The sequence below is a fragment of the Sorex fumeus genome, unplaced genomic scaffold, assembly GCF_029834395.1.
Source record: "Sorex fumeus unplaced genomic scaffold, SorFum_2.1 ptg000020l, whole genome shotgun sequence".
Lineage (NCBI taxonomy): Eukaryota > Metazoa > Chordata > Mammalia > Eulipotyphla > Soricidae > Sorex > Sorex fumeus.
In genome coordinates, this window is record NW_026606077.1 from 7,354,752 (window position 1) to 7,368,888 (window position 14,137).

Genomic DNA, 14,137 nt, shown 5'->3' on the forward strand with positions numbered 1-14,137 from the left:
GCTAAAGCCAGGAATAAAAGCCAATTTGGGGGCTTTGTTTTGGGGCCATGTCTAATCGTGTTCAGTGCTTACTCCTGGATCCGTGACCAGGGCTCTCTCTTGGCGGTACTCAGGGGAACATATGGGATACAGGGATCGAACCCAGGTCAGCTGTGTGCAAGTTAAGTGCTTTAACCATTGTGCTCTCTCAAAGGCCTTAAGAGTCAAGCACACATTGTGGACACAAAGCCCAAATTCCAGATGATGGATAAAACATGTAGAAAATGAACATAATTACAGTTCATAAAGACGAAAAGGTTTGCCTCACTTTGGAGAGATTACATCAGCCTTTTGAAGCTAATGGGTCCAAAAGCTGCTGGGAACATTTGTTAAATGGTACACTGGTCTTACGCATTTTTCTGTTTTTATTTTTATATTTAACACTTAGCAGTACAAAATGGAGGAAGGTATGGGAATTTCTAAAGAAACCTTAAAACACCTTACTTTTTTGGGGGAGGGGGCGTGTCTACGCCCAGCTCCATGCTCCTGGGGATGCTCAAGGGACCATGTGGGGCCAGGGATGGAGCTGAGGTCTCCTGCATGCATGAGCTCCCATTCTCTGGGCTATCTCATCAGTCCTATATACCTCTTTAAAACCATTTAATCCAACGCTTTAGACAGGGTCAAATTCAATTTCCCTGCCCATGGTAAGAGTCACATCTCCAAAACATGAGTCACATTTACCAAGTTTAATGCAAATAAGTTTGCGAACATGGTGACTGAAAAGTTGCTCTTGCAGATGACTGTGGGTGTATCCTTCATTGTGGGTCTCTGGAAAAACGGTGGGGCCCCACTTCCTAGAGCCTCAGAGCTGCCCCTCCTGAGTCACTCCTGCACCTCCCCGTTCCCAATAAATCCGGTTTCTTATTAAATATTTTTTAAAACCATCATTTAATCCCATATCTAGATGACCTTACAGGCATAAAATACAACAGTATAAAGATGTTCCAACCAGAACTGTGACAGTCAAACTTCAATGCAGTTCCACGAGTCAGAAACCAGTAATGATGCAGTAATACACAAAGCAATCGCTGAAAATAAACAGGACTCTATCTACTGACAACTGATGTGATCTATTACCTACTGCTGGGTGAGAAAATTTGTAAAAAAAATTGCATGTACAGAGGTTCGAGCAATAGTACCGCAAGTAGGCTGCAGTACTCAGCCGCAGGTTCAATCCCCAGCATCCTATATAGTCCTGAGCAACACCAGGAGTGATCTCTGAGAGCAGAACCAGGAATACACCCTGAGCATCACTGGGTGTGGTCCAAACACTAAAAAATATATTTTCAAATGCTTAAAACTCTGTATTTTGTACTGATAAGATTCTAAAAAACAAAAATGTACAAATACTTTTTCTTTTTAGCTTTTTGGGCCACACCCGGCAATGCACAGGGGTTACTCCTGGCTCTGCACTCAGGAATCACTCCTGGTGGTGCTCAGGGGACCATATGGGACGCAGGGAATCGAACCCGGGTCAGCCGCATGCAAGGCAAACGCCCCTCCTGCTGTGCTATCGCTCCAGCCCCACGAATATTTCATTAACCACCTGAGTGAAGACATCACCACCATCCCGAAGTCTATGAGACGTTCCTCTGTGCATTCCGAGAGCACAGGAGTGAAAAAGGAAAGGAAGGGATGGGCCAGGAGAGGCTCAAAGGCTGACTTACGAGCTCCGATGTGGAAGCTCCTATTTTGACCCCCAGACCATGTCCCACATACCACTGGATAAGTGTCCCAAAAGGCAAAAAACACCTTATCATTTCAATTGAAATAATGGGGTGCTCATTATTGAAAAGGTTCTTGAAGATCCCTTAGGGCATGTTTCAGGAAACTCTGATACGTGCTGAATAGCCTCAGACAAGTTCCTTAATCTTGTTGTGTCTCAGATTGTAAAATGAAGATAAATTTACCAGCAAATTAAGTGAGCTCAGGGCCTGGCAGGTAGCTGAAGGGGCTGAACTGCATGCTCTGCTTGCGGGAGGCCTGAGTCTGAACCCCCACACTGCCTGGTCCCCTAAGCACTGCCGGGAATAGCCTCAGAGCACCACTGGGTGCGGTCCCAAAAGCAAACCCGAATACTCAAAATTAGGTGGGTTAATTAGAGAAATTAATATACAAGTACTTGGCAAATCTGAGCACCCCACTAATATCAGATGTTAAGTGTGAAAACTTACTGAAAATAGATGTGCTTAAATGCAGTGAGAATAATAACCTATGGATGACAACATTATTTTTTTTGGTTTTGTTTCTATTTTGGGGATACACAGGGATTTCTCCTGGCTCTGTGCTCAGGGATCGCTCCTGGTGGTGCAGGTGGTTCGTGCAGTCACACATGTCCCAGTGTGTGGCTGTTCCACACAGCTCTCACCACGAGTGACCTTTATACCGAATATAAAGGGTTCAGATGAGTGTTCTCAAGTGGAAACTTAAGACAGGAGGTGAGGTGAGTGAAGGGCAGAGAGAAGACCTGGAGGGAATCTGAGGGATCTGAGGGAGAGAGAAGTACAGGGAGGCTGGAACTCCCCCCACTGCCCCCAGATTATGCCAGGGGACCGGGGTAAGGGGGACTGTGTGGGAGCACTGGGGGACTGTGTGGGAGCACCAGTGAACTGTGTGGGAGCACTAGCGGACTACGTGGGAGCATTGAGAGACTATGCGAGGACACTGGTGTGTGGAGCACTGGTGGGCTGTGTGGGAGCACTGGTGGGCTGTGCGGGAGCACCAACAGACTGTGAGAGCACTGATAGACTATGTGGGAGCACTGCTCGGTGGTTTGGGAGCATTGAAAGATTATGTGAGGACACTGGTGTGTGGAGCACTGGTGGGTTGTGTGGGAGCACGGACAGGTTGTGTGGGGACACTGGTGAGTGTGTGGGAGCACTGGTGGGCTATGTGGGAGCATTGGCGGCCTATGTGGGAGCACTGACAGACTGTGAGGACACTGGTGAGTTGTGTGGGAGCACTGGCAGGTTGTGTGGGAGCACTGGTGTGGGAGCACTGGTATGTGGGAGCATTGGGAGCACTGGCGGGCTATGTGGGAGCACTGGTGGGCAGTGTGGGATCACTGACAGACTATGTGAGGACACTGGTGAGTTGTGTGGGAGCACTGGCAGGTTGTGTGTGAGCACTGGTGTGTGGGAGCACTAGCGGGCTATGTGGGAGCACTGCTGGGCAGTGTGGCATCACTGACAAACTATGTGAGGACACTGGTGAGTTCTGTGAGCACTGCAGGTTGTGTGGGAGCACTGTGAGGTTGTGTGGGAGCACTATGAGGTTGTGTGGGAGCACTCGTGGACTGTATAGGAGTACTCGGTGTGCTGTGCAGTGCACTTCCACTGTGCTTGGCTATGGGCAAGAAGCACTTCTGCCGCTGACCTTTTCCCGGGAAACGCAGCTCAGTCTTGGGCTATCAATGGCTGTTTCTACTTTTGCTGCCTTGAGAAGCAAACAGAAAAAGAGATACAACACTCAATTCCATCAGGGTTCAGGATGGCGAGGATTACGGCAGGGAGGAGATTCTGGAATCTCGCAAACGTTAAAGGCAGCAAATGTAGAAGGGCACAAGTGTGAAGGAAAAACTATCAAGCTGTTTTATTAGCACTGATGTTCTGAGAAGCAGAGAGACGAAAAGCAGGTTCTTCTCGGGCTGGAGAGATCATGTAATGGGTAGGCGCTTGCTGACCCGGCTTGAACCCCCAACATTCCATGTGGCCTCTCGAGCATCACCAGGCGTGGCTCCAAAACCAAACCATAAAAATAAAACAATTTGAGAGAGCAGGTTCTTTTTTAGAGGGGCCCCTAAGCAGTGCTCAGGAGGACTGGGCTCAGTTCTCAGAACTGCACATGGTCCCCTGAGCCCAACCAGGAATTCTTAAAAAATCATTAAGATGGTAAGCTTTGGTCATGTTTTCACATGAGTATGCAGAAATTCTGGGTTTTCAAAGGGCTGGGGCACATGCTTTGCATGCTGAAGTTCAGGTTGGAGCCCCAGCACCGGGCGTTCCCCTGAGCGTGGAGCCTGGAGGAGCCACAAGCATCCCGGGTGACCCTGAAATAAAATCGCAATAAGAAAAAAATTCTCAGTGGCGATTAAAAAGTTAGGGCATGGGATAAGGGGAAAACACAAACCTAAGCATTACAGTTACTTGATCCAGGTGAAGAACTTTCAAAAACTAACTCTCAGAGGCTGGAGAGAGTGCAGCAGGTAGGGCACTTGCCTTGGACACAGCCTGCCCAAGTTCGATTCCCAGCATCCCATAAGGTCCCCCAATCCCTGCCAGGAGTGATTCCTTGGAGTTAACACCTGAGCATTCCTGGGTGTGGCCCAAAAATCAAACCAAAACACTCTCTTTTCAAGTACTTTATGTGGTTGGTTTTTGTTTTGTTGGGGGGAGGGTTTGGGGCTTGGGGGAGGGTTTGCTGTGCTCAGGGCTTACTCCTTGGGGGAGGGGAGCGGGTCAGGGGACCACACATGGGATGCTGGAGATTGAAGTCAGGTCAGCCACATGCCCGCCCCACTGTACTGTCGCTCTGGCCCCCAAGTACTTTAACTCACTTTTCAAGTACTGAGACCAGAGAGGTGGCTCGATGGTAGAGCGTCTGCTGTGCATGTGTGAGGTCCTAAGTTTGATCCCCAGCACCAAAAAAATAAGGAAAGCATCGATACAGAAGAGTTTAATAGCCGGGGTAAAATCATCAGCGGTATGGGAAACCTCGCAAACCCGAGGCCCAGCCAAGTGCAGCCCCATTTCCAAAGAGCTTTATGAGGAAAGACAGACCCTGGGAAAGATGTACAGGCCCAGGTTTGCAGGCCAAATCCTCATGCCCACCACCCCCTGCCTGACAGTGCAGTGGACGTGGGCAGCCATCAGAGGCGAGCAGTGTCCACCAGTGTCTGCGGAGAGCCGCTCTGAACCGTCCGTCCCATGTGGAATTCCCGAGCCACCTTCAGCTCGGAACGAAGCTGTCCTCCTCGGCCTGGAGGTGCCGCCGAAGACCCAGTGCTCCCCCGCTCCACCTCAGGAGAAGTCAACGTGGCCGCAGGAAGCGTAGTTGCCAAAGCTGTCCACTGTGAACCGCTGGGAGATGTGAATTGAATTGAGCTTCAGGGTACCAAAGTAGAAGTTCTCAAATTGCTAGAAACCAGAAAAGAGAAAATCCTGAGTGAACATCTGAACCACCAGGGAAAGGCTTTGCATTTGCCTCTTTGTGGAAACACCGCAGCAATCCTGACAAAGTTCTCCTGCATTTTCTTGTCAGTATTTATTTCAGAGCACGATCCTGGTGACCAGGGATGGGGTGGGAGGAGGAACGCACGGTGGCACTTCGCTGATTCGTGTTAAAACCTCCCCTGGCCGGGGCCGGGGACAGTACAGTGAGCTGGGCTCTTTCCTTGTGAACAGCCAACCCCAGTTCCATCCTGGGCACCCCATATGGTCCCCCACGCCCACCAGAAAGGATCTCTGAGCAGAGCTGGGAATAAACCCTGACCACTGCTGGGTGTAACTCCAAAACCAAACAGCTTCCTCCTCGCCCTCCATAAAAACAACAGCCGCCCTTGACAAAACAATCCACAGAAACAGGTCTCAGAAGCTCGCTGCAAACTTTATCCATTGTGCAGATATGACTGAAAAGTAATGGACGTCCCGGGTGGTAGGGCACACCAAACAAAGCTTTTTTTTTTTTTTTTATGATTTTGTTACTGACATTGTCAGATCCTAGTTTTGTTTGGGCCAGGATAAGACTGGATACCATACATTCCTCTACCTTGTAAACAGCATTCTTTAGAGCAAGGACCAAAATAAACAAGAGGCGAGGCTCCCGGGCCACAAACAGTCCTGGCGCACAGTGAGGGTTACGGAATGCTCCTGTACACGGAACCGGCAGAGAACACTTCTGCCGGACGGACCATGGGCACAGGCGAATATTTACCAAAAGCCTTCTGAGAGGCTTGGGTATGAGACAGTGCCCCAACGTAAATGCGCCTTCCTGCAATTCTTCATCTTTTAGGCGTGTTGGGGGTGGTGGGGGGCGGATAAGCCATGCTCTGAGGGGAACCAGTTCTTGTATCTGCATAATTACAAAAGGACATCAGAATTCCTCTCAGGAAAATGAAGCCACAGTACTTAAGACAGGGAGTGGCAATGGGCAAAAAGGTTTATCTTCTTCATTCGAAACGCCAAGGCTACTCTTTCTTTTTTTTCTTTTCTTTTTAATTTTTATTAGTGAAACACCATGAGGTACAGTTGTAGACTTACAAATTTTTGTGCTTGGGTTTCAGTTATACAATGATCGAGTACCCATCCCTCCACCAGTGCCCATTCTCCACCACCACTGATCCCAGTATCCCTCCTACCCCCCAGCCCCCCATCCCATCCTGCCTCTGCGGCAGGGCATTCCCTCCTGTTCTCTCTCTCCTTTTGGGTGCTGTGGTTTGCAAAAGAGGCACTGAGTGGCAATCATGTTTCGTCTATAGTCTACTTTCAGCATGCATCTCCCATCGTGGGAGGATCCTCCCAACACCCTTTATTTGGTGCTCCCTTCTCTATCTGAGCTGCCTTTTCCCCTACAATGTGTGGCTGCCTCCTAGCCATGGAGTGAACCTCCTGGTACTTATCTCGGTTATTCTTGGGTGTTAGTCTCCTATTTTGTTACTTTATGCTCCCCAGATGAATGCGATCTTTCTATGCATTGGGACTATGACTATGTCTGTCCCTCTCTTTCTGACTCATTTCGCTTAGCATGATACTTTCTATGTAGTACCACTTGTATGTAAATTTCATGACTTCATCTTTTCTAACAAGGCTACACTTTCTGAAGACGTGGGTAACATGCCAAGAAAGCCTTTAAGGCATGCACAGGACGTCTGTGCAGAACCTGATGGGGAAGCTCTGCCCGCCAGCAAAGGATGGTCTCCGCCTGCTTTTATGCAACCTTCAAGCCAGGGACTTCCGCCGCTGTGCAGTTCCTCCTCCTGCAAGTGATGGTCTCGCAGCAATGCCTGGTTCATTAAAAGCTAACTTTATAAAGCCCGTAAATATTGATTCTGCACGCTGACATCCACTTGACCCTGGAGATCTATTTAGAAGCTGTGTGCGCACTGTCTCGTCTTTCTGAAAGGTGATCAGCTCGGCTGCATCGATTTACACAATTAGCTTTCCCAGCTTTGGCACCCTGCTCAAATCATACCACCCTTTGGTGGAAAGAAATATGGCCCCAAGTGGTTCTCTGCTTATCCTGGAGCTGAACACTGAAGTGGAGTGAGAGCTGTGTCGATGAGATGGGCACAGACTGGCGGCTTCGCAAACTGAAGCCCTCGAGGTTCCAAAGAGACACGTAACCAAAGGGACAATAAGCAGCTCGACAACATGAACTGAAAAGGATCTCGTAAATACTTCCAAGTTGCTCAGGGACCAGGGCCTCAGACAGCGGCAGTGGAGAGCTGTGGCACAGACTGCATCAGAACCAAGAGCCCACGGCGCTGAAAGCAGGAGACCCAAACCACAACAACCAAACTTCAAAATGAGCCTGGCCTTGGGGCCGGAGTGAGAGTTCAGCGGGTAGGGCGCTGCCTTGCACGCAGTGGATCCAGATTAAATCCCTGGCATCCCAAATGGCCCCCTGAGCACTGCCAGGAATAATTCCTCACTGCAGAGCCAGGAGGAACCCCTGAGCATTGCTGGGTGTGGACGGAAGACAAGCAAACAAAAAAATGTGCCTGTCCAGGAGGCAACCTGGGGCGCTGGAGGGAAACTGGGGTGACTGGTGGAGGAAAGTGGACACTGGAGATGGGACGGGTGCTGGAACATAGTATACCTGGAACTCAGCTATAAGTGACTGTAAATCATGGTGTCTGGATTAAAACAAAAGCAAAAACCCCTTACAACTTAAATGGTGTGTAAAGTGTCCCGACACCCCCCCATACACACCCCGCCCCAGGGTGCTCACAGGCCTGTGCTGTCCCTACAATGCTCTGCTGGCAGCCTGGCCCGGTGGTCTGGCACTTGGGGTGCCAGGGCTAAACCTGGGGGTGCTGGGGGTGCAACTCCCCCAACTTCACTTTGCTCTGCGTGGGTAACGTGGAAGGAAGGTTCTTGGGCTTTACGAGTAAAGACGGAGATAATGGAATTAGCTGGAATGTGACTTCAGTGTGGAGTTAAAAAGACTAGGAGAGAGAACTAAACACAGATTTTTTTTTTTGAGGTGGGGCTCCCATCAAGAGTTCAGGGGGCACCCCCAGTGACACTGGGCCAACAGGGCGGAATGGCTCGATGTTAGGGCAACGGGTGCCGAGATGCTGCTGGGGCCCCCCGTTTCTTGGGGCCACCAAAGCCATCCTAGCATCAGTGAAAATTACGAGACTTTCTGAGAGGGAGCTACTCTGAGGGGGAAAAGCAAAGGTTCTGGTCTAGTTACACCCTGTTTACTAGATCTTCAGCTACAGATGCTCCAAGCCCTTTTACCAATCTAGGGTCTCCTGGAAGGATCTAAGGCTATCTTTTATTAAATATTCTTAGATATAAAATCCATAGCACAGTTAGTGCATCACCATAAAAAATCATGATGCACTGTCACCATAAAAAAGCCCTTTTTAAGGGCTAGGAATATGGCGCAGTGGGAGAACAGCTGCCTTGGCTGTGTGGGGTCCTGGATTTTACTTGTGGCATAGGGGGAGAGAAAGCTTTACACCTGTCCTTTCAAGAAACTAGTAGCTCTTGGGGCCAGAGATAGTTCAGCAGGTAGGGTGCTTGTCTTCACATGACCAACTTGGGTTCAATTCTGGCATCCATATGTTACCCCAAGCACTGTCAGGAGTGATCCCTGAGTGCACAGCCAGAAATAATCCCTGAGCAACACCAGGTGTAGCCCCAAAACCAAAATAATAAAAAAAAAATTAGCAGTTTATTCTTTTCTTTAATATATACTAGTGAGGCTGTCTTTTGTGTGAAAAAATGCAAATGTATTTCCCCCAGTTTGTCATGCATCTTTTGGTCTTATTTATGGTGATTTTGTTTATTTATTTATTTTGCTTTCTGGGTCACACCCAGTGATGCACAGGGGTTACTCCTGGCTCTGCGTTCAGGAATTACCCCTGGCTGTGCTCAGGGGACCATATGGGATGCCAGGAATCGAACCTGGGTTGACCGCGTGTAAGGCAAACGCCCTACCTGCTGTGCTATTGCTCCAGCCCCTGTGGTGATTTTTTACCATGGAAATTAAAATTTCTAGGAACTGTGTCTTAAGTGGAGATTTAAAAAACATTACTGAAGGAAGCGGGCTAATCTTGGAACGATGGAAGGTAAGCTGCTAAAATTCACAGGTACACCAGTCTCTGGGCTGAAAATTATGAGGCTCCCTCAGAAGCGGGTCCCTGCCCACACACGGGCAGCCACACACACAGCCCACCCCCACTGCTTCGCCACTACTCTCTGCAGAGACGCCAAGCCAACAAGACTCACACACACAGCAGTTCTGGGCTCCGAGAGTGCCCGGTCACACACGACGCCTGCCAACCCCACAGAACTGACAGCAGAGGAGCACGACAAAGAAGAACAAGCACAGAAGCCCGTGAGGTCCAAAAGGCCAACACAAGACCACAGGAGGCTCAACCAGCAACACACAGCTCCGCGAATCCTCAGACAATGACTGCACAATACCACTGTGAAATACAACAATTCTCACAAATTTTCTTTTACTGAACTGTATTTTAATAATTCCACTTACCATTCTGTTGTAACAATAAAAATACATTATTTTGTGCCTTCCAAGGGGGCAGGCTTGGGGGTGGATGGGAAACTGGGGGACAATGGTGGGGAGAAGGTTCCACTGGTGGTAGTATTGATGTTAGAACATTGAATGCCTGACACAATGGTATTACGGACAACCCTGTAACCACCGTGTTTAAATAAAGTTTAAAAAAAAAGCAAAGAAAAGAAAACAACATTACCTAATGCTGGTATTACATTAAACAGTCAAGATTCACAATAAGCCTGTCTTTTTTTTGGCTTGGGGACCACATGCAGCAGTGCTCAGGGATTACTCCTTGCTCTGTGCCCAGGGGCCACTCCCAGCAGGGCTTCAGGGACTGTATGGGGTGCCAGGGATTGAACCCGGGTCAGCTGCATCCAGAGTACAGTCTCCAATCACTATACTCTCTCTGACCCCTAAACATATCTCCTGACAGTAATACGAGTGAAACGAAGGCCAGGACAGCCAACACCCGTGGGAAGGCACAGTCAGGCACTGTGCTGAGGGCTCTGTGTCGCTGGAGTTCTAAAAGGCAGATATTATTATCAATCCCCACTTGATAAATTGAAGCCCAGTTTTAAACGGATTGAGGAACTTTTCCAAGGGTACAAAGAACGCAAGTAAACATCCAGGAACTAACATGCACCAAGCTAAAATAAAGTGACTCAAACCCAGGCACTCAAACATCTCAGCTTGGCAACCCCTCCGGCTCTCAGCCCCTGACGACAAGGCTGTGACAGTCACAGTGAGCACTGCACCCCTGTAACGCGCAAAGGCCTATGCGGACGCAGTCTTTTCTGGTTTTGTTTGGTTTGGGCGGCCACACCTGGCAGTGCTCAGGGGTTACTCCTGGCTCCGTGCTCAGGGATCACTCCTGGCGGCACCCCGGGGCCCATACGGGGTGCTGGGATATGAACTCAGGTCAGCTGCACACAAGGCAAGGAGCCTACCAGCAGGACTATTGCTCCGGCCCTTAAATGTGAATTCTGGATGAAAATCAGCACAAATCAACTAAATAACTCCATTTAATTGGGTACGTGATGGAGAAAGAAGAAAAAGGTTGACCTAAGGAGTTTAAAAGAAGAAAGAAACCTGCCTTTCCCCCCCCCCCCGCCCCCCGCCTCATCTGATGTAGCTCATGAAAAGCAAAGTGGTCTATTAATTAGAAAATACAAAAACCTAACAGGAAATTTTTAAATTTAAAAGAATACAATAAGGTATTTAAGTCATATTAAGGTTTTCCCTTTCATTGTTGTGTTCCCTTGGGGGCTGTGAAAACTAAACTGTTTTCTTTCTGAAGTTATTTCTCTCGAAAATAAACACAGAGTTCTGTTGTGTTGGAAACTAGCATTTAAAAACACACACACACAAAACAGAGTGTTACAAAGGAGAATAACAATGAACAAAGCCAGAAATATCTAATGAAAGAATTAAAGGCATGGGGCTGGAGAGAGAACACAGTGGCTGATCAGGGTCCAATCCCCAACATCCCAGATGGTCCCCTGAGCACCAGTAGGAGCGATTTCTGAGTAATTCCACAGCCAACAGCATCCCCTGAACATTGCCAGGTGTGGCCCGGGTCTCCCACCAAAAAAAGATTTTTTTTTCTTTTTGGGTCACACCCAGCAATGAACAAGTGTTACTCCTGGCTCTGCACTCAGGAATTACTCCCAGCGGTGCTCAGGGGACCATATGGGATGCTGGGAATTGAAGCAGGGTTGGCCACGTGCAAGGCAAACACCCTACCCGCTGTGCTATCGCTCCAGCCCCTAAAGAAGTAATTTAAGGTCTAGAGAAATAGCTCAACAAGTTGAATGCATGCCATATGTGCAGGTGCCCAGGTTTGATTCCTGGTATCACACTGTCCCTCAAACAACACCGCAAGTGACACTTCCCCTGAAAATATACATAGAGCCAGGAGGAGCCCAGGAGCACGGTTAGGTGTGACCTCCAAACCAAAAAACAAAGAAAAAGAAATATCACTTAAGACCAATATTTGTGATGTCAAGTTATTTTGTTTTATTTTGTTACCCCACGATGCTCAGGGGTTACTCCTGGCTCTGCACTCAAGATCACTCCTTGGTGGTGCTCAGGGGACCATCTGGTGTGCCCAGGATCAAACCCGGGTGAGCCACAAGCCAGGCAGACACCTTTTCCTCAGTACTATCTCTCCCGCCCGGCTGTTACTTTAGTAAGTACTGATTTGGACAATTTAAGAGGAATGTTTATGGCCGTAAGTATGAGATGTTAAAGCAGCTATGCACAGAGATGCAATCTTTTCTTGTATTTGCATCAGAGCATCTCCGTGAAGCGAAACGAGCTTTTCCCCTCTCTGAGTAGAGAAAGAAATGTGGAGTATCAGATGATAAAGTTTGGGTTGAAGCCAGAATTTCTGACCCTTCGATGGTGCCCTGTTCACGTGTGCTGTGAAACCCACCACTTCTACTTCTGAACATGTTCCCCTCCTTGGGAGAACACTGGGAGAATTACGGATTCCTCCCAGTGTCGTGGCAGACAACGAAAGAAAACAAATTAGGTTTCCTAGGGCCAACTAGGTTCTTTTCTCCCTTGCCTTCGTTTTAGATTTTCTTTGTTTTGTTTTGGGGCTACACCCAGTGGTGCTCAGGGCTTACCTCAAATCACTCCTGGCGGGGCACAGAGGGACCCTATGTAGTACTGGGGATCGAACCCGTGCCAGCTGTGTGCAAGGCCAGTGCTCTACCCGCTGTACTGTCTCTCCAGCCACGCTGTTTCCGATCCCCCAGCTCTGCCCCCCACATCCTGGCACATACCCAAGACCAAACCGACTCCCTGTGTCACTCAGTTCCATGGGAGTGACTGGAAAGAATCCGAGGCAGAGATGAGGCCAAGGTCGAGAGGAGCCTTCCCGGACCCATGACCGCAAGCGACAAAACGAAATGGTCGGCCACTCCTAAACTGCATGATGACAAATCTGCCTGGATCCCTGCCCACCTGCCTTCCAAGACGAGGCTTGCTTTCCTTCTTCAATCTCACACAAAATATAAGCACTCTCCTTAGAGGAATCTACTTCCTGTGCTAAAGGTCACTGTGAATTTCCTTTCTCACACAACTTGAATTTTAAAGTCCAAAATCAGAGTTCCAAAGAAATATATGTCTCATGAAATTCAGAGACTTTCTGGGCGTAATGAATTAACTAACCTCGGAACCTAATCTGCCACAGCTGAAAATAAGTGCTGGTATCCAATTAATATAAGTATTTAGGAGGATTAAACGAGATCCCACTTCTCCTAAAGAAAGCAGGATTTCATGTAAGGCAACTGGAATTCTGTTAAAGTCGAGGGGAAGAACCCATGCAGGCTACGTGGGTCTTTCTCCTGTGATCTTTTCCACCAACTTCCAGACTGCACAATAATCCCCTGTTTACGGATACATGGAACAGTAACAGCACTGATTTAAGCTTAATACCAGCACGAGCCCACCTCCCTCCCCGACTGGGAGAAGGATGAATGGAGACAGTTAGACAAGCACTTTGAGCCGGGGAAAGGCGCTCTCAGCAGGAAGCCCGCAGTGGTTAAATAACATCTTTTATCTAAGGATCTAAAAGTATCTTACAAAGCCTGTAGCTCATTAACCCTTCAAAAGAAATCACTGTGATATAAGCCAGAGCTGAACATCATTATTTCCATTTTAAAAGATAAGAACTAGGCAGGCTAGCCCCACAACACTGATAGAAGCTTGAGTTCTTGGGAGGAGGCTAGAACACAGGCCAGGGGAAAGTCGGGTCCACAGGCAGGGAATTTGCTACTCTCCATTGGGCAGGAGGCGGGGAGGCAGAGAGGGGATTGGAATTAGAGGGGCCGGAGAGCTGGTACAGAGATAAGGCATTTGCCTGGCACATGGCCAACCCAGGTTTGAACCTCAGAACACTGTATGGACCCCTGAGCATCACCACCCAAAATCCTCCCCCCCTACCCCCCCCGCACCCCCTCCCCCATTGGAATGAGAATGCTGGTGAGATAGAACTTCATTCTGAAAGCTATCCCTATGCAATCAACTCCATGGGAAGCATTCTCTTGGTTTTATGTCCAAGCATGAGAGAAACAACCATGTTTGTGTGTGTGTGTGTGTGTGTGTGTGTGTATGTGTGTAAATGTCTGTGTTATCTTTTACTGGGTGGAGGGATAAAAGAGGGTTGTAACACACTCAGCTCTGCTCCGGGCTTACTCCTAGCTCTGTGCTCAGCGATCTCTCCTGGAAGGGTTCGGGGTACCATATATGGTGCCGAGGATAGAACCCGGGTCCGCTGTGTGCAAGACAAGATGTATTATCTCTCCAATCCAATAGTACAACTCTTTTCCAGAGTATT

General features: G+C 48.6%; 1 protein-coding gene across 2 annotated transcripts in view; it reads right to left on the reverse strand.

Annotated features, from left to right (window-relative positions):
• Positions 1-4,709: 4,709 nt before the first annotated feature.
• The window catches only part of ASCC1 (activating signal cointegrator 1 complex subunit 1), a 101,437-nt gene continuing 92,009 nt past the window's right edge, over positions 4,710-14,137 (reverse strand). For both annotated transcript variants that reach the window (XM_056113534.1, XM_056113535.1), the window contains exon 10: positions 4,710-5,177. In XM_056113534.1, the coding sequence (XP_055969509.1) occupies positions 5,061-5,177 (117 nt within the window). In that variant the 3' untranslated portion in view covers positions 4,710-5,060. The remainder of the gene's footprint in view (positions 5,178-14,137) is intronic.